A 24527-nucleotide genomic window follows, 5' to 3' on the forward strand; every position below is an offset into this window, starting at 1 on the left:
AGTATTAATTTAGCATTAGCCAAGCATTAATGTTAGCCTAGAATTAACATTAACCTAGCATAAAACTTAGCCTAGCATTAGCCAAACATTAATCTAGCATTAACCTAGCATTATTATTAGCTAAACACTAACATGAGCTTAGCATTAAGCATAAGCTATGATTAACCTAGCATTAGCTTAGCATGAGCCTAACATAAGCTAATCATTAGCATTAGCCAAGCATTAAATTAGCATTAGCTTAGCATAGGCATTACCTAAGGACTAACCTAGCATTAACGTTTACCTTGCATTATCCTAGCATAAGCTTAGCATTAGCATTAATATTAGATTAGCATTAACCTAGCATTTTCACAAGCCTCATGCATCCTCACCAATAAGTTTTTATATATTAATTATGAGTTTGATTATCAAATCTATACACAAGGCAGTAGACTTCCTGTTCCAGCTCAGAGTACATGGACTTTATTTAGAAGTAATGTCAAGTTTAGTGTTTTATGTTGTTGTTGTTGTTTTATAAACCAAACAAATGAAATGTAAATAATTGACTCTTTTGTTTTTTTTGTTTTTGTATATCTGATGATGGAAAAAGTCCAAGCTTTGATCTGCAGGTTCTACATGGAGGCATTAGGACCCAGGGAGCGTGTGTGTGTGTGTGTGTGTGTGTGTGTGTGTGTGTGTGTGTGTGTGTTTAGCTGCTTTCATTCAGCCTCTCTGTCTCAGACTTCACTATCACACACTAACCCAGCAGCAGCAGCAGGCGAAGGACGTGAAGGAGAGGAGCCATGGATCAGCTGATGGAGCTGGAGCTTTGAGGAACCCTGCACCCCCCAGCTGGTCCCCAGCCTGCCACTGTCAGGATATCTTTTTCCCTCTGTCTTATGTTTCATCATACACCAGGCTCTGTGTGCGGAGGAGGAGGAAGAAGAAGAGGAGAGATGAAGACTATGGAGATGATGGGAGGTCAAAGGTCAAGCTCCACTGCTCTGTATCGTTGCTCTGTGGGTTTTTAAAGTTTTTTTAAAAAGCTTTGGTTGATACCTGGTGATGGGAAACGCAGCAGGCAGTGCAGAGCTGTCCCAGGGGAAGGAGGGCCCCCCAGGCCCCCACCACCAGGCCCGGGTCAGCATGCCCCCCGAGGAGGAGCTGGAGCAGCGCTTCACCGCTGTGCTGGTGAGTCCAAAGTATGATAAACACTGAGGAATGTGGGAAATGTTGTAAATGTGCATGTCCTGAGGACAGGCTTATGGTGTACCAGGTACACAGTGATCCACAGGAGCCGCTTTATGTGACGCAAAAGCTGCTTTAACCTCATAAAACCTAAACAAAAGCTTCTTATTCCTGTTTTATGCATCAAAACAGACATGTACAAATAGTATTTTTTAGAGAAGAGCAACCACTGATGAATAAAATGAAATATTTTAATAATATTTTGATATTTATTGTTTTATTTTGTTTATTTGTATTTTTTTTAAAGTTTTCATTAGTTTATTTAATTTGTAAAACCCAGACAGAGATGATTAAATACCCTAAGATTAGATGTTATTTACGGTAAAAAAAAATTAAAAAAAAGAAGAATTAATTTGGTTTTTAAAGGAAGCATAGTGATACGGAAACGTACCAATAGCCGCTGGGACTATTGATACATTTTCCAGATCTTTTCTACATAAGCCTTCACCGTGTCAGGATGGCCGAGTGGTCTAAGGCGCCCATTTAGGGTCGCGACACACTGGAAGCGGGTCGCCAGATGCCTTCAAGAAACTACAAAGCTTTTTTTTAAAAAAAAACAATTTGAGACCATTTTTGCTTATTTTTAACTTTTTTCTGTAACTCCACCAAACTATACATATTGTAACCTATTTTCATCACTTTTTCTTGCCATACTTTTGCTCCTTTTAATGCATTTTTGCTACATTACTCCCATTTCTACCACTTCTCCATCAAATTTCAATGCATTTTCAGCAAATTTTTTCCAATTTCAAGAGATTTTTAGCACTTATAAACCCTTTCCACCTAATATCACTCCAATATTACTTTTAACCTTTTTTCACCATATTTCATGCTTATTTTGGCCAATTTGACCACATTTACAATTCGTCATTCCCATTATTTGCCAGTTTAAACACATTTTTCATACTTTTTTTTCAATTTTTTAATTACATTAAATGGTGGAACAGGTGGTGAAATGGGATTTTAAAAACCACAAAAATTGGTAAAAAAGTTGCAAATTAGAGTGGGCAAAAATGGACAGAAAAGGTGGTATAAAAGGTTTTCAAGTTGGCTTAAAAGTGGCAGAAATGGAGGGATGAGGCATGATAAATAGTGAATATGGTTAAATTGGCAAAAAAAATAAGCATGAAATATGGTGAAAAGAGGTTAAAAGTGACAATAATGGGTCAACATATACAACATAAGGTGGAAAAAGTGGTTGAAAGGGGTTATAAGTGGTGCAAATGTCTTGAAAGTGAAAAAAATGTAATAGAGAAATGGCAGAGATGGGAGTAAACATTCATCATTCCTGGTGTGTAACTTCATCCTGACGGAGCATCAGCTGCTCCTGGTTTGAAACAATGTCTGCAATGACAGGGAAACCTCATGACTGCACTGACTGTGTGAGAGACACACATACAATATGTGTCTGCCATGGCTCTGTGATTAGCAGCATTCCTGTCTGTGCCTCATCATCATCATCAACCAATCATTATCAGGCAGGGAAAAGCTGCTGTGGACGTGTGATTGAACGCACACTTCGATTGTGTCTGAGTCGATGAAACTGTGAAGTGATTTTTAGAGCTTTTAAACATTCCCATTTCCCAGTAATTCCCTTTAAAAGGTTTAAAACTCAATATATTTAACAATAGCAGAAAGTAACCGTTAAACCAGCCTCTAAAAACACAACACAAGACATGAATCTTTTAAAAATGTCTTTCTTTTTTCCCTTTTTTCTTTTTCTTTTGCCTCCATCTTTTTAATTTTTTCTCCTTTTCTTTTCTTTTGTTTTCTTCTCTTTCTTTTTTCTTTTGCTTTTCCCTTTTTTTAAGACCTCCATCTTTTTGTTTTCCTTTTTTTGATCTTAGTTTTGTTTTGTTTTTGTTTTGTTTTTCTTTCTTTTTAAGGCCTACGTCTTTTCGTATTCTTTCTTTTGCTCTTTCCTTTTTCTCTTTCCGTTTTTTAAGGCCTCTGTCTCTTTCTTTTATTTTTATTTTTTCCCTTTTTTTCATTTTTCTTTGCCTCCATCTTTTTCGTTTTTGCTATTTTCTTCTCTTTCATTCGTTATTTTCCTTCTTTTTCAAATCTTTTTTATTTCACTTATTTATTTTCCCCCATGTTTTTATTTCTTTTTTTTCATTTCTTTCTTTGCTTTTCCTTTTCTTTTTCTTTTTTTTTTTTTTTTTTGCATTTTTCAGAGCCTGTCTTTTTATTTCTTTTTCTTTGTTTTTCCCTTTTTTCCATGCTTCCATTTTTTTCCTTCCTTCTGTGTAAACTTAAGTAATGCTGATGGTAGAAAGCATGAGGATCGGTCATATATGGATGCTCTGAGGCTTTGAATATAATATAATATAATATAATATAATATATAAATGTGTGCTGCAGAGAGTGTAGAAGATAAAGATGAAGGAAAAAGCTGCAGACTTTAGTTTCCATAACTCTTTGCATGTTTGGCAGCAGGGATTCCAGCAAAGGGCGAGAATGCAAATCAGTTTCCCGCACTGCTTAAACTCTTGACATCACAAAGTATTTTTTGTCAACTTTAGGGGCTCATTAAAAGATAAATAAAATAGATAATAATAAACAAAGCATTTTCCAGGCATTGAAGATGCTCTTGCTTTTGGATGTGGATGGGTGTGTGTCCACAGCTCCTATTGATCATATTCACATCCATCATTGATTTCCTGCCCCTGTGTCACGTCTCTGTGCCGCGTGATGGCTTCACTCAGGGTTCAAAGGTCAAACAAATCTGCACTGGCTTTGTATTACATTCACTTATCCACTGGCGAGGGTGATTAGAATATGCTGGACTTTATATATTATATAGTATTAAAATCTCAAGTCAACAAAAAGATTATGGATTATTTTAAAGTGATTACAGAGAGTTTATAGCTTTTTGCTAAATGAAAACAAATTTGACATTTTTCCATATTTAGCCAGCCCTGACAGAACACATTACTCCAGTTTTAAAGCCTCAGAATAGACTTTAAAGTTCTGCTGCTGGTGTATAAATGTGTGAATGGGTTTGGTCCAGAATACATCAGTGAGATGTTAGTCAGGTATGAACCCAGCAGGTCTCTCAGATCTATGGACACAGGTCAGATAGTGGAGCCCAGAGTTCACAGTAAACATGGTGACGTAGCTTTTAGTTGTTATGCTGCAAAGAAGTGGAACAAACTGAAGTCAGCATCACATGTGAACATTTTTAAATCAAAATTAGAGGCACTTTTTTTTTTCTTCTGCGTATGATTGAGAGAGAGATTTTTGGTCATGTTGTTGATGATGAAATGTGTTTGTTGATGATTTCAAATGTTTTTGCTGCTGATTTTAACGTTCGTATTGATTTTTAAGCTGTTGAATGTTTTCTGGTTCACTTTTTGATCATGTAAAGCACATCGAGTGTATGAAATGCACTATGCAAATATATTTGCCTTGCCTTGCATTTACCCTTTGTTGTATTAAAAAAAAAAAGAAGCTTTGAATAGATGTTGAAATGAAGGTCTAAAACTCAAAATAAAATCACTTCATTTATTTCTGGATTATTTTGTCTTATTTATTTATTTATTTCTGTCGTCCTCAAGAATAACACTCGGTTTACAAACAGCTGGTGTTACCATGTCAACAGTTACTTTCTACTGGCTCTCGCTGTGTGAACCGGAGCATGGCACCGAGGTGTAACACAAGAAGCCGTCGCTGGGTTTTCACGTCCATCGATGACAGCTGTGACTCACATGTGACACACACGCACTAAATGATCGCACCATCAATGAATTATTGAGTGTGTTTGTGTCCCAGCAACACAGAGAACAGACATGGACAACTAGCGGCCCAGGGGGCTAAACGCAGCCCTCAGGCTAATTTTGTGCGGCCCTTCTTATTTTTTTACACCAAACATTATCCCAGTGGTTCTCAAACTTCTTTGGGTGTTTTCCACTTTGAACGAAGGTGAACTTTCAAGCCCCCCTGTGCCCATTGCCCCCAAATCATTCTGACAAATACCAGATTTTCAAATTTATTCAACTACCAGGGAACAATTATTGTGTTTGTTTGTTTGTTTGTTTATTTGTTTGTTTGGTTTTTTGTCCATGTTGTGTTCAAGAACACGATGAATCTTCCTCCAGACAAAGTGATGATCCTGAGCCAGTACGACAACGAGAAGAAGTGGGATCTGATCTGTGACCAGGTACGCATCAAAACTTCTGATTCACACAAGAATACATTATTAATTGTGTTTATGACCCCATAACATACACGTTTGTTTGAGGGAACATTTTTGCTTTAAACCAAGAGCTAACAAGCTAGTTTTTATCCCAATTAAATTGTTATAATGTCTATTATAATACATATTCATATACCTACATGTGCATTATACTTATACATACACATGATATGATACGATACGTTAAAAGTGTTTATGACCCCACGAAAAATGCGTTTTGGTGGCAAATTGTCGACTGTAAACAAGGAGCTAGCTAGCTATTGTTAGATTATTAATGTTAATGTTATTATAATTAACATTCATTAAAAAGTTTTTTTTAATTATTGTCTTTTCTAATAAAGACACACAACTAACCCTGACTCCAGATTCTAAAACCTTTCATTTTACTACTTTTAAAAACTATATCTTACAAATATTTGAGTTCCCATCATCACATCCTAATATATTATATGTCATTGTAAAGCCCCAGATGTCTATGAATAAATATAAGATACTCACTTCTGTTCAGTTTATCATGTATGAGTAAAGTGACCCCTAACGTTCTCTACAGAGGACGGAAATGAGTAGAAAAGGTCCTCACAAGGCTTGTAAATCTGACAGATGTCCTCACATGTGCCATTAAAACCAAAATATGACCTAAGCTAAAAATGTGTGCTTGTGCGTGTGTGTGTGTGCGTGTGCGCGTCCTCAGGAGCGTTTCCAAGTGAAGAACCCTCCGTCTGCTTATCTGGAGAAGCTGAGATGTCATCGGGATCACGGAGGAGTCAAGAAGGTAACACACTTTTTACAACATTATCAAAGTTGATTGTGTGTATTTTAGTGGTCTTGTGGGTTTTTTGGTCAATTTTATATATTTTTGTTGCATTTTTTTATATATTTGGTTTTTTTTTTGTCATTTTGTGAATTTTCTTTGTTCCTTTGTGTAATGTTAGTCGTCTTGTGGGTTTTTGTTATCTTTTTGTTGTGGTTTTAAAAGAAAATATGTATGTTTTTTAAGTATTTTTGTGTACTTTTGTTGTCATTTTGAAAATTTTGGGGTTTTTTGGTGTATTTACTATTTTTAGTCTTCTTGTGATTTTTTGGTCAGTTTTATGTGTATTTCTTGTCATTTTGTTGCATTTTTTAATATCTTTGGGTTTTTTGTGTATATTTCTCTAATTTTTTATGTTTTTTGGGACATTTAATTGTGTTGTTTGTTTTTTATTATTATTTTTCTGTTCTTGTCGTTTACGTACTTTGTTTCTTCTGTTGTCATTTTGTATATTTAAAAGTTTTTTGCGCACTTTTAGTTGTCTTGTGGGTTTTTTGTTTTCTTTTTGTTGTGTGTTTTCTTTTATTACTGTTCTGTTTTTGTCATTTATATAATTTTGTATGTTTTTTCAGTCATTTTGTGCACGTAGCCACCAATTGCCCATCTATGCTCTAGATGAAGGTTTTATCTGCACAGACATAACTTTTTACTGTTTTTTAAACATTAAATTATTTTGATATGCAGTTTGATCGTTTGTGTTGTGTGTTTCCAGTTTAAGAGGCGAGTTCAGGAGTCCACGCAGATCCTGAGAGAGCTTGAGATCTCTCTGAGAACCAATCACATTGGGTGAGAGCCTTGTTCTTGGGTTGTTTTTACGAGGTTTGTTTTTTGATACTTTTTATATTCATCTTTACTGTGAAATTGTTTTCTTTCACTTTTTGTCTTTTTTTTTGTGAGATGATTTGTAGTTTTACTTTTTATTTTCTCCAGTTTTTGTCTGTTAGTTTTTTGTGACTCCTCTAACTTTTGCTGCAAAAAATATATATATTTTGAAAATAATTGTTTTTTTTATTATTATAATCTCCCTTGTTTGCATTGTGAGGTTGTTTTGTTTCACTTTTTTCATGTCTTTATGAACCCAGCATTCTTTTGTTACTCTTTTTGATTCCATTTTTCTCTCTCTTCTGTCTGTTTTTGTTAGTCTTCTATGACTCTTGTCCTTTCTTGGCATCTATTTCTATCAGAACAGCTACACAAACACATTTGTTTCCACGTGAGGGAGCATTTTTCCCCTTTTTTTCCTCTTCCTACTGGATTTTTGATGAATTGAATTATACTTTCTGCAGTTGGGCTGAGGAGTTCCTGGATGAGGACAACCAGGGTTTGGACGTCCTGGTGGATTACCTCTCTGTCGCCCACAACGCCCTCCCGTATGAGCCGCTTTGGAAATAACATCAAGCATCAATGTTGAAACAATCAAGGCAGAAAAATATGAATCATGTTATCATGAGAGTCGAGAGCATTTCTGAGACTTGGGCTTTGTTACATTTCACAGGTGCAACGCAGACGCATCGGACAACTGGACGCCGTGCGCAGAACAAGGTGGAAATATGGACAAGTCTGTGGAGGATCTGAGCAGGAGTGCCAGTAACTCCCCAAACCACAGGACCAGCAAGACCTTCACAGCCAGGTGCCCTCACACTGTGACCCAGACTACCTGTCTTTGGCTATTTCTGATTTTATTCGCTCTCATTTAAAAATGTATTTTCTTTTAATATTATTATCTGACAGAGAAGATACAATCTCGTCAACTGATTGTATGTTTAACAAATCAACGAACATACAGTATAATTACAATTACAATAAGATATTAAAGGCAGGGTAGGTGATTTTCGAAAGCTAGCATGATTTTGAATGTAGCTTCGCCGATGGCTCCGCCTTTACCCCCCTCCCCTCTGTGCTCCGTCTCACTCACATGCACGAGCACCGCTGCTTCAGAAGCAGACCTCAGCTCATCGCTTGTATTGTGTAGAAACTTTGTCATCTCATGTCTCATTCAGCAGTAAAAACACTAAACTTTACCATTATAAATGTTACTGTAAAAAACGCGACTAAAAATTCAGTTTTAAGTCCATCACTGTTGACGCGCATTGAGTGTGGGCTAGTGCACTCGAGGGGTCAAGAACGAGCAGGGAGACAGGGAGACGTGATTGGTCGAAGTCTTTAGATTTACAGATGCTACAGAAGACAGACTTTCTTCTTTCCTTTTTCAGAGCACATAAGATTTTAATTTCTGTCAGGACATAAAGACAATTTCAACCAAAAACTTAAAAAGTGTATCTGGAGAGAAAATCACCTACCCTACCTTTAAATGAAAAATGAGATAAAACGAGATGAGATCAGATAAGGTGAGATGAGAAATGAGAGATTAGGTTAAATGAGATGATAAGGCTTGACAAGATGAAGATATGAGACAATATGTGTTAAAATGAGATCAAATGACAAGAGGTAATATGAGATTAGGTTAGAGATGAGATGAGATGAGGTATAATGAGAGAAGAGGAGATGAGATAAAACGAGATGTGAGAGGAGATGAGATGAGATTAGATCAAATGGCATAAGATTAGACAAAATGAGATTGGAAGATATGAGACAAGATCTTTTAAGTTACAATCAAATGAGACAAGGTTACATGAGAGGAGAGGAGAGGAGAGGAGAGGAGAGGAGAGGAGAGGAGAGGAGAGGAGAGGAGAGGAGAGGAGAGGAGAGGAGAGGAGAGGAGAGGAGAGGAGGTAAAATTAGAAAAGATGAGATAAGACGAGACGGGAGATGAGGTGAGATGAGAAAAGAGAGGAGATTAGATTAGATCAAATGAGATGATATGAGGCAAGATGTGTTAAGATAAGATCAAATGAGATGAGACGAGATGAGATGAGATGAGATGACATGAGATGAGATGACATGAGATGAGATGAGATGAGATGAGATGAGATGAGATGAGATGAGATGAGATGAGATGAGGTTAACAGAAATATGGGGTAGATAGCAGACAATAAAAATAAGATTAGATCAAATGAGATAATACTGGTTTGATCTCAGAAAGGGGAAATTCAGTTGCCAAAGAAACAAAGAATGATGATATTTTTCATTTCTTTTAACAGAAAAGCTTTGAGGAACTCACGTGTAGTGAGTCAGAAAGACGATGTTCATCTCTGCATCATGTGTTTACGTGCCATCATGAACTACCAGGTACTACTTAGTTCTTGTTTTTAGTTATTCTTCTACTTCTTCTTCTTCTCCTCCTCCCCGTGATACCAAAATGGTGGAAATGAAAGAAACCAAATATCTTCCTCATATTTTGTGTGTCTGTTTTATACCCTAGTCTGGTTTCAACCAGGTGATGAAACATCCCAACTGTGTCAACGAGATCACACTGAGCCTCAAAAACAGGAGTCCCCGGTATTTCACACACACACACACTAGCAACGCTTCATTCACACTCCATTTATTACATGTGGACAACAACAAGGGTCTTTGAGTTCTTCCACTTTTGATGTATAAAGAACTTAAGGAAACGCTTCCTAAACTGATCTGGTTCCCTGAATAAGATCCCAACTTGACCGATATAAGACTATATACTTTGTTCTTTTATATTTAAGGAAGTGACTTATACACAGAGCAATCTTACCTTAGATTTGCTTAGTTTAGCCTATTTTAGCTTATTGTATCTTAACTTAGCTTCTCTTATCTTATTGGTTCGTATCAGATCTAATCTCATTTTAGAGATCAGTTTAGCTTATGTTATCCTAGCTTATTTTATCTTATCTTGTTTTATGGTATCTTACCTTAACTTTTCTTATTTTACATTATCACTTCTGATCTTATTTTATCCTAGCTTAGCCTAGTTAAGCTTATCTTATTATAGCTTAGCTTGTTTTAGCTTGTCTGAGTTTAGATTATTTTAGCTCAGCTTATCTTATGCTAGTTTATTTTGTCTTGTCTTATTTTATCTTATCGTACCTTAACCTAGCTTACCTTACCTTAGCTTATCTTATTTTAGCTTAGCTTATCTTAGCTTGTCTGAGATTTGTTTATTTTAGCTTAGCTTAGCTTAGCTTATCTTAGCCTTTTTTTTATCTTATCTTGTTTTATCTTACCGTATCTTAGCCTAGCTGATATTATGTTATCTTACCATGTCTCATTTTATCGTAGCTTATAGCTTAACTTACCTTACCTTAGCTTTGTTTATCTTGTCTTAGTTTATCTTGTCTTACCTTAGTTTATCTTATCCTAGCATATTTTATCTTATCCTAGCATATTTTATCTTATTGTAGCATATTTTATCTTATTCTAGCATATTTTATCTTATCTTGTTTTATCTTATCACATCTGATCTTATTTTATCCTTAGTCAAGTTTAGCTTATTGTATCTTATCATATCTTATCTATTTTATCTTATTGTATCTTAGCCTAGCTTAGTTTATGTTATCTTACCTTGTCTTATCTTATCTTGTCTTAGCTTAGCTTATCGAATTTTATTTTATCTTGTCTTAGCTTATCTTATCTTCTGTTATCCTAGCTTATCATATGAGCAGAAGCATTGGTTAGTGTGATGTTTGGATGTATGGGTCTTCTCCTCAGGACCAAAGCTCTGGTGCTGGAGCTTCTGGCGGCCGTGTGTTTGGTGATAGGCGGCCATGACATCATCCTCTCTGCCTTCGACAACTTTAAGGAGGTGAGACGCGTTTGGTGAAGATTTTTTATTCACCCTGAAAATATAGGCTGGAAAACGTGACGACTGCCTTCGTCACTGTTTGAGTTCAAATGTGTGTGGTTGATTTACAGACATGTAAAGAATAGATCTGCTCCTTTGTTTTGTGTATATTTATTGCCTTTCTGTGTATTTTGTTGTTGCTTTAAGGGTTTTCTTGTTTATTTCTTGTTCTTTTTTCCTTATTTGTGTTTTTTTCTTGTTGTTTTGTAGATCATTGTTGCCATTTTGTGTAATTTCATTATCATTTTGTGTGTATTTGTTGCCTTTTTGTGTATTTTAATTGTCATTTAGTGCTTTGTTGCCCTTTTGTGTGTTTTTGGTGTCATTTTGTGGTTTCTGATGTTGCTTTAAGGGTTTTCTTGTTTGTTTGTTGTACTTTCTTTCCTTATTTGTGTGTTTTTCTTGTCATTTTGTGTATCTCCATTGTCATTGTGTGTATATAAGTTGTCATTTTGTGTTTTCTTTAACTATTTTGTGTATATTTTGGGGTATTTTGTGTTTTTATATAATTATTGTTGTTGTTTTGTGTGCCTTGGAAGTTTTTTTGTTTATTGCGTAGTGTTTCATGAGTTAGCTTAGCATGTTCTGCCCAGTCCCACGTGTTTGGGTTAGCTTAGCATGTAGCTGAGCGAGGTTAAAGGGTTATCAGGTGAACTTTTTGGAACCCCTCAGCCTGTATAAGTTACGGTGTCTTCGTTGTAGCAGCTCAGTTACTTTAGGTAGACGTTGGCTCCGCCCAGCTGTTCCTCTATGAGGATCTGTAGATATGTGACCTCTGACCTTTCCTACCTCAGAAAGCAGCATCTGTTGTCTCTCAGGGCTTCAACAATGCAGACAGACGTGAACCTGAACTCAGAGGGTTTATAATTAGCAGGGGCTACGCTTTCACGCAGTCCTCCCCAACCTTTACTTTTCTTTCTTTCTGTGTTATTATGAATCGCCCTTTAGTTTTTGTTGTGTTCTTTATGTTACAGTGGGGCCACAAACGTGATTATCATGCTAAAAATTTGTGGCAGCATTAAAATGGAAAAGAACAAAGGGTTTATATGTGTTCGGTGCTGTATTTCTGTGAGTTTTTGTTGTTGTTTTGTGTAATTTTGTGGGGGGGGGTTTTGTTTTTTTTGTCATTTTGTGTTATTTTCTTTAGATGAGTAATTTTCTTTCATTTTTTTTTGTCATTTTGTTTATTTTTGTTGTTTTTTTGTCATTTTGTGTTTTCCTTTTTGGGACTTTGTGTTTTTAGAGTTATTTTTGTCTATTTTTCTGTAAATGTGCCTATTTTTCTGTCATTTTGTTTATTTTTGTTGTCATTTTGTATATATAGTATATCTCTCATTTTAAATCCTGCTCCCTGCATTTCAACACATAATCTGAATATTTTGCTGTGATTATTAAAAATCTTGATGCTTAATACTTTTGGTCTGAGTCAAGTGGAGTGACTTGAGGACGTTACATTGCATGATTACATAAACACTGAGTACACTGCCCTCTTGTGTTTATGTGGGCTAAATACAGGAAATTATCACAAATATTCACGTTTAAACAAATAATAATTTTGAAATAATATTTTTTTTAATTAGAGCTAACAAATTAATCTAATTCATTTTGATAGAATGTGTGTATCTTTGCATGTGTGGCGTTCCTGTGCTACGTCTCATTCCAACTTGAATCAGGTTTTTGTTCCCTTCATAATTTTAGATAAAAGTCCTGTGACTCTTTTTCCTGGATGTGTGTGGGTTCACGTTTGGATTTGGTTGTTTCAGGTTTGTGCTGAAAACAGCCGCTTTGAGAAGCTGATGGAGTATTTCCGCCTAGAGGACAACACCATCGACTTCATGGTAAAGCTGTTCATTGGACGTAAAACCACTCCCCAGGTCTGAGCTTCTCCTCCCATCAGGTGGCGTGCATGCAGTTCATAAACATTGTGGTCCACTCGGTGGAAAACATGAACTTCAGAGTTCACCTGCAGTACGAGTTCACTAGACTTGGGCTGGACGACTACTTGGAGGTGAGCGTGCAACCTCTGCCCCGCCCCCAAAAAATTCACAAATAGATCGATTTAGATTAAATAGATTTTCACGTGTGTTTTTCAGATTTTCACATTAGGATTATGAAAAAGTATGTTTTGCCAAACCATGAGTGGTACTATGATCAGTAGGAGACCAGTGAAGGCTGCAGTGATTTTGGGACACTAGTGAATACCAGTGACGTTATTAGATATTCTTGTGGCATCTGTTTTTGTATCGGTAAATTAAATTAATTTTCAACACTGCCCCCTAGTGGAGGAGTGCTGCTTTACACGTGTGTGTAATAAATGCACATGCCAGCCACTCCACAAACACACTTTGCTCAATCCACAAGGACAGTTGACGATTAACACATGATAATTCATGATAAATACACACACACAAATAATAAAACACATATAAGTTGTGGATGTATCTGTGAATCGAAAAAATACGTGAAAATCTGAAAAATACATCCTGTCGGTTCCTGTGTGCGTAGAAGCTGAAGTTCACAGAGAGCGACCGACTCCTGGTGCAGATCCAGGCCTACCTGGACAATGTGTTCGACGTGGGGGCTCTGCTGGAGGACGCAGAGGCTAAGAACGCTCTGCTGGAGCACATGGAGGAGCTGCAGGAGAGCAACACGCAGGTCTGAGCACACACGCCTGGAAAGGAAAGGACTCAAACTGTGGCACATGGTCCGTTCACTAAAAACGAAAACCTGCTCACCCACAATACTGATGCACAGTCTACAAACCCGAGGAGAAGTCATTGCTGTGCTTAATGGGCATTAATTTTACTTCATAATAACGATGATATGCTAAGTTGTTTACTCATGGCCTAAACAGGATCGAGCCTAAAACCCTGACAAACCTTTTTCCAATTTTGATGAGCTGACATGTCCACCAGATAGGATGTATAGCACATATTTTTGTATATTCTGAGAGAGTAGGTGGAGCTGTATTACTATACCAAATTACAGTTTCCTATGTGATGTAGTTCCTGCGATATTGGAAGCTGAAAAAAGAAGAAAAATAAACACACACACCCCCTCACTTAATTGTCCATATCTCATAAAATATTAATCCAACCAAACTCAAAATTTACAAAGTGTCTTTTGAATAATCATGGAACAATTTCTTGAGACTGAAGTGCATGGGATGTCCTGAAAAGTTGTTGAAATGACAAGGAATTATTCTACACTTTTTCCTTGTTTTATTACCCCCAACATTCTCCTTCCTCCACCAAATGTATTTTGAATAGTGAGAGAAGTTTCTTCGAAAGATGAGGAACACCTGAGTGGAAACATGAGGGAGGAGTGGACATATCACCAAATTTGTAAAGATGGTGAGAGTCTTTTTCATCAGAGATGTAAAATAAAATTCCTGTCGGTGTCACAGCTGGACTCCAGGCTTCAGGAGAACGAGAAGGAGACGATGGAGAAAGTCTCACAGCTGGAAACGAAACTCATTCAGACGACCAAGGAAGTGGAGCTGCTGAAGGTGAGGGTCTGAGATGTTGCTTCAAACGTGAAGCAGGAAGTGCTGAGCTCTGATTTGTTTCTGCGTCTGCACTACAGGAGAGTTTACGAGAGTCGGGCTCTCAGCTCGCTCTGATGCAGCAGCTCCAACGACAACGTGAAGAAGAAGTGGACGAGATGAAGGCGAGAGAACGAGACGAGGACGAGTCCACACGGACCTTGAAGGAGCTGGAGGTCAAAGTTCAGGCTCTGGTGTCACAGGGGTTGGTCAGACTGCAACGATCAGACTCTGGGAAGCTCGACCTACAGCTGCTGCAGCGCAAAGGTTCAGTCAGAGGATTACACTGCCCTCTAGTGGTGGAAGGATAACACAAAGCACTTAATAAAATAGTTTTCTTCATTATTTTTGCACAAAATAAATAAATAACTTAATAAATAGCTTTTTTATATTTCCTCCCATTAGCTTCACCTGAAAAAAGTCTGTAAAAACAAAAAATGAATAATACATTTCTTCCTTTGAGGTTCAAATATCCGTCTTTTCCATGTAGGTTCCAATAATAATATAATTAAATTAAATAAAAGAAAGCATAAGCATCTTTTTTCTGCTTATTTGCCACTACATCTTTTTATCTTCATACTCAAAAGTTCAAAAATATACAATAATTCCCTTATCACAATAACAACAAGAGAAAAACTATATTTCTACTGGTTTTTATCAAACATAAATATAAACTTAGGGCCTCTCGTGTCCATAATGATTATAACAGCAGCACAGTGGAAAAGAAAGGAAGAAATATTATTGTTTCTATCAATCAGAGAAACATGTTAAAAACACATTTTTAGGTTTCACTTTGAGGGGAAAAAAATAAGATTTTTGAAATGATTAGCTATAGCTTTATGGGAACTTAGAAAGCATTAAATGTTACTTTTTCGCTGTGTCGTGAAACTAATTTATTTACATCAAATTATTGATTTTTTTTCTTTTGTCTTCTGTTGTTAATTTTATTAATTCTGCTTGCGTTTGACGACAGCTGAAGATGAACCAGACTCAGGAACCAACAGTGCAGCTGAGACGCTAGAAGCTCCGCCTCCACCGCCACCACCGACCTCAGCTGTAGCTCCGCCTCCAGCCTCTGTTGTCGCTCCGCCTCCCCCACCAGCCGCCCCGCCTCCCCCACCTCCTCCTGTGGGCAGGTCATCTCAACACAGCACAGGTTGGTCGATGATACATCAGAAATTGCTTTTATTTTGAAGGTTCTTTTTTCTTTTAAATTCAGCCAACCGAAATGTATTTTTACTTCTAAAATAATTAATTTGTTATTTTGTATTTTGAAATTTTGTAAGATTGTACTTTACACTGCAGCTAAATATTAGTGGGTGAAAGGAAATTGTGATGGTAGATTTATATTGACTGTTACCTTATAGATCAGTGGGAAGCTTTTATTACACTTTTACGACCTGATATGTTTGTCATAATACAGGAAACGACAAACAATATTTTGTTTTGGAGTCATTTTGTGTATATTTGAGTCATTTGTGTTTATTAAGAGTCCGTTTTGAAGTCACTTGTGTGTTTTTGTTTTTATTTTGTGTGATTTCAGTGTGAGTTTATTGTTGTGGCTTTGTATTATATTTAGTGAGCTAATGTGAACACTACTCATTGTGTCCAAAGGTTGTAAACAAAAGAAAATGGTTCAGACCAAATACCGCCTGCCGCTGTTTAACTGGCAGCCTCTGACGTCCAATCAGGTTCCAGGAACAATCTTCAGCGAGCTGGATGAGGAGCACGTCCTGGAGGTTGGTGCACAAACCAATCCTTATCCTTATTCCTTTTATCTTGAAGATCACAGGAAAACACAACAATTACTATGTAGTTTAAAGCAGGTTTTCTTAACTTTGGGGTCGAGACCCCATTTGGGGTCACAAGATACAGGGAAGCGGTCACTATATGCATTCAAGAAACTAAGAATATTTTCAAATTTACAGCCATTTTCAGCACTTCTAAACCCTTTTCACCACTTTTCCACCTAATGTCACATATGCTGAACCATTATTGTCACTTTTAACCCGTTAAACTGGCAAATAGTGGACATGACAAATCATGAATGTGGTTGATTTGGCAAAAATAAGCATGAAATATGTGGTGAAAGGAGATTAAAAGTGACAATAATGGTTCAACATGTTTGTGTTCAACCACCTTCAGGTACAGTGGGGGTCCCTGGTCTCTGGAACCTTTATTTTGGGGGTCCCAGGCACCCACTTGCTGTGAAATTAATAGATCTGAAATAAATCTACAACCGAAAATACCCTTTTTTTCTTCAGCTGTGCAGATTTGACAGGTGTTAGAAATTATTTGCTTTGAATAAAAAAATCAGTAATCTTTGATTAATTTGATCAGTGTGTCTGACTCCCACATCAGGAGCTGAACATGTTGGCCTTTGAGGAGCAGTTTAAAACCAAAGCCCAGTCGCCCCCTGTGGATCGGGTAACCATCAGGATGAAGATGGCTCACAAGACTCCAAGTAAAGTGTCTCTGATGGAGCCCAACAGGGCCAAGAACCTGGCCATCACCCTGCGTAAGGAAGGAATGGCAGCCTCTGACATCTGCTGCGCCATCGAGACGTGAGTATTAAGGTGCTTTCACACCGAACGCGACTGAAGTCACTGAAGCAACATGATTACATTAAAATCAATGTAAATGACGCAACCTCAAGTTATCTCCCCTAAAGCGACGTGACGTGTTATTGGAGCGACGCTTGACTTTGTTGCTCAAAGTTGAAAAAACTGAACTTTTTAAGCGACAAATCCTTCGTCCTTCACTGTGTGTAGAGCGCAGGCAAACCCTCATATGATCACTCCCACACTTTCTCACACAACCCATTTTTTCAGCGTCTCCTCCGGCCCCAACCCCTCCTCCTTCCCTGCAGATGGCAGCAGAGGGCGAGGCCATAAGGACAGCGCCACCTTACCCGTTGTTTCGTATTTCTCAACTAAGTGACGGAGTGCCTCCTTGCTGCTGGCTGCTCCACAGTTCTCCCGTTCCTGTCCCCCCATGTTATATGTGATCATCTTTTCATGTTTCTTGGTCGGGATGTAACTGAAACTGAATTTCCATTCGGGGATTAATAAAGTATAATCAATCAATCACTGACTTATACACAGCTTCTACGTGGTGTCCTCTGATAATGGCTGGTCTGGATAGAAAATACCAGAGATTAATTTTTGTCCCAGTCCACCCCTGCTCGTGATGAACATCTCATGGTGAAAGTCTCCACTGTCTCCCACAGGTACAACAGGAAAGCCCTGAGCCTGGACTTCCTGGAGCTGCTGGAGCGTTTCCTCCCCAGCGAGCTGGAGCTGAAGCTGATCCACGAGTACGAGTGCGAGGGCAGGCCCCTGGACGAGCTCAGCGAGGAGGACCGCTTCATGGTGCGCTTCAGTAAGATCCCACGGCTCCCTCAGCGAATCAGAACGCTCACTTTCATGGGAAACTTCCCTGAGGCCGTCCAACTAATCCAACCTGTGAGTGTAACCTCCGTCCTCCAGGGGGCGCAACAACCAACATGTGCTGTAGGCACATGTAATTATATAGTATATACTTATTATATAGATATAATACACAGTTATGAATATTTGATTTATACATAGGCTGTACATATTAATGTAAATATAAATTATCTTTATAATTGTACTTTTTTCTTTAATATGTATATGTATATATATATATATTTACATGTATACATTTTATATATATATATATATAAGTATATATATATATATATATATATAAGTATAACATTCACTAAGTATATAATTCACCTTTAGGTATATAAATGCACTTTTATCATTTTTTACATTTTGTAAATATAAAGCATATTTATCATAGTTAATTTTTACATGAATACATAAATATAAATATTTATAATCATGATGTGATTAAGCTCATTATTATAAGTATTATATACTTTAAGTATATAATAGACTTATGAGTATAAAACTATAGTATACTTATTATGTATACAGTATACGTATAAATCTGTATATATACTTGTAATGCCACTTTTTAATATATACAGTATACAAATATAACTATACTTATAAATGTATATTTATTTAAATATATAATATATACACTTATGTAATTCTAATTATATGCTATAAGTTTTTAATGTATAAGAATATTTATTTTATACATATATAAGTTTATTTTTTTTATTTTTTTATAGGTGTACATATCTTATATGAATTCTATAAATGTAATATTATATTATCAGTGACAGGAATAACAAACTGAACTTTGTTTTTTCAGCAACTAAACGCAGTCATTGCAGCGTCGATGTCCATCAAATCATCTAGTAAACTGAAGAAGATCCTGGAGGTAAAGAATGGACAGAAAGTGGATTGGACAGTGTTGTCAGTGAGCTTTAACAGTGTGTGTGTGTGTGTGTGTGTGCGTGTGCGTGTGCGTGTGTGTGTGTGTGTGTGTGTGTGTGTGTGTGACAGATCATTCTGGCCTTTGGGAACTACATGAACAGCAGTAAACGTGGAGCAGCGTACGGATTCCGTCTGCAGAGTCTGGATTTGGTTTGTTCGCTGGTTTCCGTTCCGTCTACTGTGTCTCATCTGGACTTGTCCTGTCCTTTCTGTTGACTTGTCCTGTCCTTTATGTACTACTTCATCTACTCTATGAAGCTGTTGGACACCAAGTCGACCGACCGTAGACAGACGCTGCTTCACTTCATCGTCAGTAACATCCAGGATAAATATCCAGAGCTGCTTAACTTCTACTGTGAGCTGCACTTCTTAGACAGAGCAGCACTGGGTGAGCTCTGACTCATTGATATATAAACATATATGTCCTGTCTTATCCTTTTGTCCTGACCTATCTTGTCTTATTTTAGATTCTTACTCTATTCTATTGTCCTATCTTGTCCTATCCTGTCTTTTCTAATGATGTCCTTTTGTCCTTTCTTGTCTCCTCTTGTCCTTTCTCATTTTATTTTGTCTTGTCTTTCATGTTCTTATATCTTATCTTATCTTATGTCTTGTCTCATCCTATCACTCCATCTTATCTTGTCTTATTTGATATTCTTACCCTACTCTATTGTCCTATCTTGTCTTTTTGTATCATATCCTTTAATCTTTCGTCTTTTCTTGTCTCATCATGTCCTTTCTCATTTTATTTTATCTTGTCTTATCTTATGTCTTATCATGTATTATGTCTTATCTCATCCTATCACTCTATCTAATCTTGTCTTATTTTATATTCTTATCCTATTCTATTGTCATTTCTTGTATTTTCTCATTTTATCCTTTTATCTTTTGTCTTTTCTTACCTCATCTGTTTTTGTTTTTCATTTTATTTTGTATTGTCTTATCCTATTCTAATTTATTTTTCCTTTCTTATTCTATCCTTTTATCTTTTGTCCTTTCTTCTCTTTACTTGTCCTTTCCATTTTATTTTGTCTTGTCTTTTCTTATATCGTATTGTCTTAACCTATCACTCCATCTTATCTTGTCATATCCTGTCTTGTCTTTTTTTGATATTCTTATTCTATTGTCCTATCTTCTCCTTTCTTATTCTATCCTTTTATCTTTTGTCCTTTCTTCTCTCATCTTGTCCTTTCCATTTTATTTTGTCTTGTATAATCCTATCTTGTCTAGACTGACTAAAACTAGGACTAACATTGAACCACACTTTTATTTCTAAACTCTAACACTAAATACACCTGTTGTGGCGTGGTGTGTCTTGTCTTCTAGTGTCCATAGACAGTCTGGTGCAGGACATCGTAGCTCTGGGCCAAGGCATGGAGGGAACCAGCAGAGAACTATCAGTGGACCAGGAGAACCCGGTTCTCCAGAGGTTCCTGAGCACCAACAGTGAGCTGCTGAGATCCCTGACCACAGACGGACACACGGCTCAGGTTAACTAACTAACCTCAGCCCAGCCCTAATACACACCTCTGCTGTTGGTGTTACAGCTCAGCTCGTGATCATGTTATCTAGTGACAGAGCTGTTGTTTGAAATGATTGATGGTCTGTGGGGGGTTTTTCTATAGGTGCAAATGTGTTTTGCAACAGATGTCTGGCAAAATATGTTGCAAAAGTCAAGCAGCGCAGAATTAGGCGTGAAAAGTAGTTTGTAGAGAAGTTATAACCTCAGAGTTGTAGTTGTTAACAGTAATAGGCTCAAGTAATTAAAAAAACATGTGAGTAAATGTTGGATTCCAAGTCTGCAGCTGTCACTTCCTTTGTGGAAATATCAGTCTACAGCAGTGATGGGCAACTCTATCACAGCGGGGGCCACAAAACTGTGATTGTATCTGATCCGAGGGCCACATGATCAACATTCATGTCAGCATTTAAAATAAGGACAGATCTAAGCAATAATACAGGAGAAAAATTTGTTTTTTTTTCTGTTTTTTTGTCTTTGTGGTTTTGATGTTTTGTCATGTTTTAGTCATTTTGTGCATTTTTGGAGTCATTGTGTTTTTATTTTTTTTGGATTCTTGTAATTTTTTGTATTTTTCTGTCACTTTCTGTATTTATGTAGTTTTTTTCTGTATTTTCTTGTCATTTTGTGTAATTTTATGTCCAGTCTATGTGTCTGGTACTATTCTGTAATGTGTTTTTGTAGTCGTTTATTCAAGTGGTTGTTGTGTTTGTCTTTGTTTTCATATTATGTTTTGGGAGTTTTTTTGTGTATTATGTTGTGCTTCATTTTTTTTCCAACTTATTGCAACAATTTTGGGGGGTTTGCTTTGGGGGCCGTAGAAAATTCGAATAGGGGCCACATGTGGCCCTGGACCACCAGTTTCCCATGTCTGTGACTTCGCATTCAGATTACACACGTGTGAATATTATCTTTGAGTTTAAATTTTAACTCTACAGGTTCAACATTTTTCTCCATCATTTGTGACATGAAAGTTCATTTCACATGTGTGTCTGTTTTTAAACACAAGCTCACATCGCTTTCTACGAGCTCTCACGCTTTGCAACATATCTACCTTCATACTAACTCCACACGCTGTGCTGCAGGACGTGTATGAATCTGCTGTGGAGTACTTTGGAGAAAACTCAAAAACAACTCCGCCCTCCGCCTTCTTCCCCGTGTTCGTCCGCTTCATCAAAGCATTCCAGGTGAGCCGACGCCCTGTTCTCCTCCCTGTTTCAACTCAAACAACCCATGACTGCTTCTTCTTCTTCTTCTTCTTCTTCTTCTTCTTCTTCTTCTTCTTCTTCTTCTTCTTCTTCTTCTTCTTCTTCTTCTTCTTCTTCTTCTTCTTCTTCTTCTTCTTCTTCTTCCTCTTCCTCTTCTTCTTCTTCTTCCTCTTCTTCTTCTTCTTCCTCTTCTTCTTTCTCTTCTTCCTCTTCTTCTTCCTCTTCTTCTTATTCTTCTTCAGCGGGCACAGCAAGACAACGAACAGAGGAAGAAGCAGCAGCTCATTGTCAGCTGTGAAGCTCCGCCCACTCCTCCAAGGCCTGCAGAGGTCGGAGGGAATCAGGTAGAATTTTACTTTAGGTTTTATCATTTTTTTCATAATTTCCATGGTAACATGTTGTGGTCAAACGCTGACTCGTGGGTTTCAGGTTAACGTAGCGTCCAGGGTTCCTCACATGGATCTGATCTCAGAGCTGAAGAAGAGACAGATTTCACCTTTAGTGAGAGAGAGGAAGGATGGAGCCATAGAGGACATCATCACAGGTGGAGGGATGGATGGATGGATGGATGGATGGATGGATGGATGGATGGATGGATGGATGGATAATGTTTACTATTCTTTGTTTTCTCTCACTATGTTAAAGCTCTTCTTCCTGCTGTGCTGGGTTTGTTTGCCTCTCTCTGTCTCTCTCTCTCTCTCTCTCTCTCTCTCTCTGTCTCTCTCTCTGTCTCTCTCTCTCTCTCTCTCTCTCTCTCTGTCTCTCTCTCTCTCTCTCTCTCATCTTCAGCTCTTAAGTCGGTTCCATTCACTGCTCGTTCTGCCAAACGTTCTTCTCGTCTTTTCTGTGACTCCGTCTTCAGCGACGAGGTGATTTCGCTCTCTCTCTTTCGCTGTGATTTTCCTGTCTTTTACTTTGAAATGTGTTTAACGTTTCCTCCTCCTCTGATCTGATTTTGAACTTATCAAACATCATTTTTAACCAGACAAACATTCTGTGAGTTGTGCATCTTTCGAGTCTTGAAAGTAATCCAAGCTTTTTGTGAAATAAATGTAAACATTTTAAATGTATCTGTTGACATTATAAAGAAAATGTGATTGATACCTTCATTTAGATTGTTGTATTTATTGATTTATATATTCATGTGTTTGTTTTGATTCAATTTATTTATTCTATTTTGATATGTTTTGTATTTTTGCACGATTCAATTTTTTTTCTACTTTTTATTTTGTTTCTCGGAAGAATATCAAACGTGATGAATTTTTGCACATTTTTGAAAATTGTTTTTTAATCCAAACATTTTATTAAGTTTATTTGTAGATTTGTTGTAAATCATTGAAACTAGTGCCGTGCCCGTAGGAAGTATGTTGAAAAGTGGGAGGTTCAAGAGCTTTTTCATGGATGACCAAATGAGGTTGTGTTTGAAGATTGGACGCCAGAGACATTTAGGTTTGTTGTGAAATGTGTAGAGTGATAACTATTGTTTTCTTATATTTTGGCTTTGAGCAAGGACACTGTAGGGGGTTGAACCCCATCTATTCTGATTTCAGTTTCGGATCTCCTCATACCAGAACAGACTAGGTCCGGACCATCTGTTTAGATGCACACAGAATTTGTAAAGCATTTATGAAATGTACTGTAATCCCTATGTTCCAATGTTCTAATCCAATCACTGGAGAGCCCACACCCAAGCCCCGCCGATTTTGGAACTTTGGAACATTGGAATATTAGAACATTAGAACATTGGTCCACAAAAATTCGAAGTTGCATACCCTTGAAGCAAGCAGCAGGCATGTTGAAAGTCTCAGCTCTGTCTAAAAAACTTTGGAAGCCATTGACAAAGTTTCAATTTAATCAGATACCGCGCCGGGGAGATATTAGCTCCACAAACACACACACACAGACCTTTCTTGCTTTTATAGATAGATATTTACTATTGAGGATTTTGATGTTGTTTTTGTTTTTTTTACAATATTCTGCAAATTTGTATTTTATTTTTTAATTAATTTAATTCATTCATTCTTAATTGCGCTTTTTTTTCTTTCTTTTTTTTCTAAATGTATAGTTATCCAGAAATCCAAACTTTGAACATCTGGTGAATTTGTACACATTTTATGAACTCTTCTTTGCTCTTCTTCAGATTTGAGGACTCAGCCGTACAGACGGGCGGATGCCGGCAGACGCAGCGGGAAATGGAAACCAGCACAACAGCTGCAGGTGTCCTCAGATATCTCACTGTGATTATAAAAGATCAACCAGTGAGACAAAAACAGGGAGACGTTAACTTGAAAAAAACCTGTTTCCTGAAGAAAATTCAAGAGAGGAATCTGCATGAGCTGAACGTCGCATGAAGGAATGTAGAAAATAGGATGGAAACTGTTAAAATAAGTTTGAAAAACAGGCTAAGAAATGTTGAAGGAGCTGTATGAAATCAAAATGAAGTCTTAAAAAGTAAAAAAAAAAAAAAATGAAAAAAAGGACTTTAAATATATTTTTAATATGACCAAAACTTTTAAAAAATGACTTATATGACTGACATCCAGCCAATGAAGAAGAAAAAAGTCCTGCTTGTATTTAACTCAAATTTGACACAAACCAATGAAGTGACACAATAGAAGCTTAAAAAAACGACTTTTAATCTCTTTCAGTTGAAGAGAAGAACTTCCTGAATCAGAACTTTTCTTTCTCTCTCTCTGTCTCTGCGTCTTTCTGCAGCTATTCTTTCAAACTAAGATTTGTAATATATCTAAATTATTTTTTATTACCTAATTGTATGAAACTTTCACTTTGCTTATGCAAGTTCAAGAATAAAAGATTTTGTACACCAGGTTTGGTTTGGATTTTGCTTATGTTTATGTTTCCTCACTCTGACATCCATCCTCTTCAAATTATATACAAATGTTTTATTGCTATTGCTCAACTGTTGCTAT

The 24527-nt window shown here is 37.0% G+C and overlaps 1 protein-coding gene across 2 annotated transcripts; it reads left to right on the forward strand.

Moving 5' to 3' along the window:
* The first annotated feature begins 740 nt into the window (after window positions 1-740).
* Window positions 741-24199, forward strand: fmnl1b (formin-like 1b). Of its 2 annotated transcripts, XM_028476313.1 has the most exons (26): window positions 741-1170; window positions 5306-5389; window positions 6117-6197; window positions 6949-7022; window positions 7523-7606; window positions 7732-7866; window positions 9338-9425; window positions 9559-9635; window positions 10818-10911; window positions 12714-12788; window positions 12848-12958; window positions 13456-13605; window positions 14357-14458; window positions 14536-14761; window positions 15468-15650; window positions 16109-16233; window positions 16856-17058; window positions 17724-17958; window positions 18746-18814; window positions 18940-19020; window positions 19129-19258; window positions 20197-20360; window positions 21475-21576; window positions 21840-21941; window positions 22027-22141; window positions 23738-24199. In XM_028476313.1, the coding sequence occupies exons 1-26, from the start codon at window positions 1045-1047 to the stop codon at window positions 23836-23838; spliced, it is 3117 nt and encodes a 1038-aa protein (XP_028332114.1). In that variant the 5' UTR covers window positions 741-1044; the 3' UTR covers window positions 23839-24199. The 2 variants fall into 2 exon arrangements, 1 of the variants encoding a protein (XP_028332114.1); XR_003676245.1 differs by lacking the exons at window positions 20197-20360; window positions 22027-22141; window positions 23738-24199 and having other exon boundaries at window positions 21840-21866.
* Window positions 24200-24527: the final 328 nt, after the last annotated feature.

Source organism: Gouania willdenowi, chromosome 19, assembly GCF_900634775.1.
Source record: "Gouania willdenowi chromosome 19, fGouWil2.1, whole genome shotgun sequence".
In the NCBI taxonomy this organism is placed as follows: domain Eukaryota; kingdom Metazoa; phylum Chordata; class Actinopteri; order Blenniiformes; family Gobiesocidae; genus Gouania; species Gouania willdenowi.

Bases quoted from the DNA above. Each gene is read 5' to 3' on its own strand.
- fmnl1b (XM_028476313.1), top strand. From the start codon at position 1,045: ATGGGAAACGCAGCAGGCAGTGCAGAGCTGTCCCAGGGGAAGGAGGGC. The intron at 17,059-17,723 runs GTGAGTATTAAG...TGTCTCCCACAG, and splicing joins ATCTGCTGCGCCATCGAGAC to GTACAACAGGAAAGCCCTGA. The intron at 21,577-21,839 runs GTGAGCCGACGC...ATTCTTCTTCAG, and splicing joins GCTTCATCAAAGCATTCCAG to CGGGCACAGCAAGACAACGA.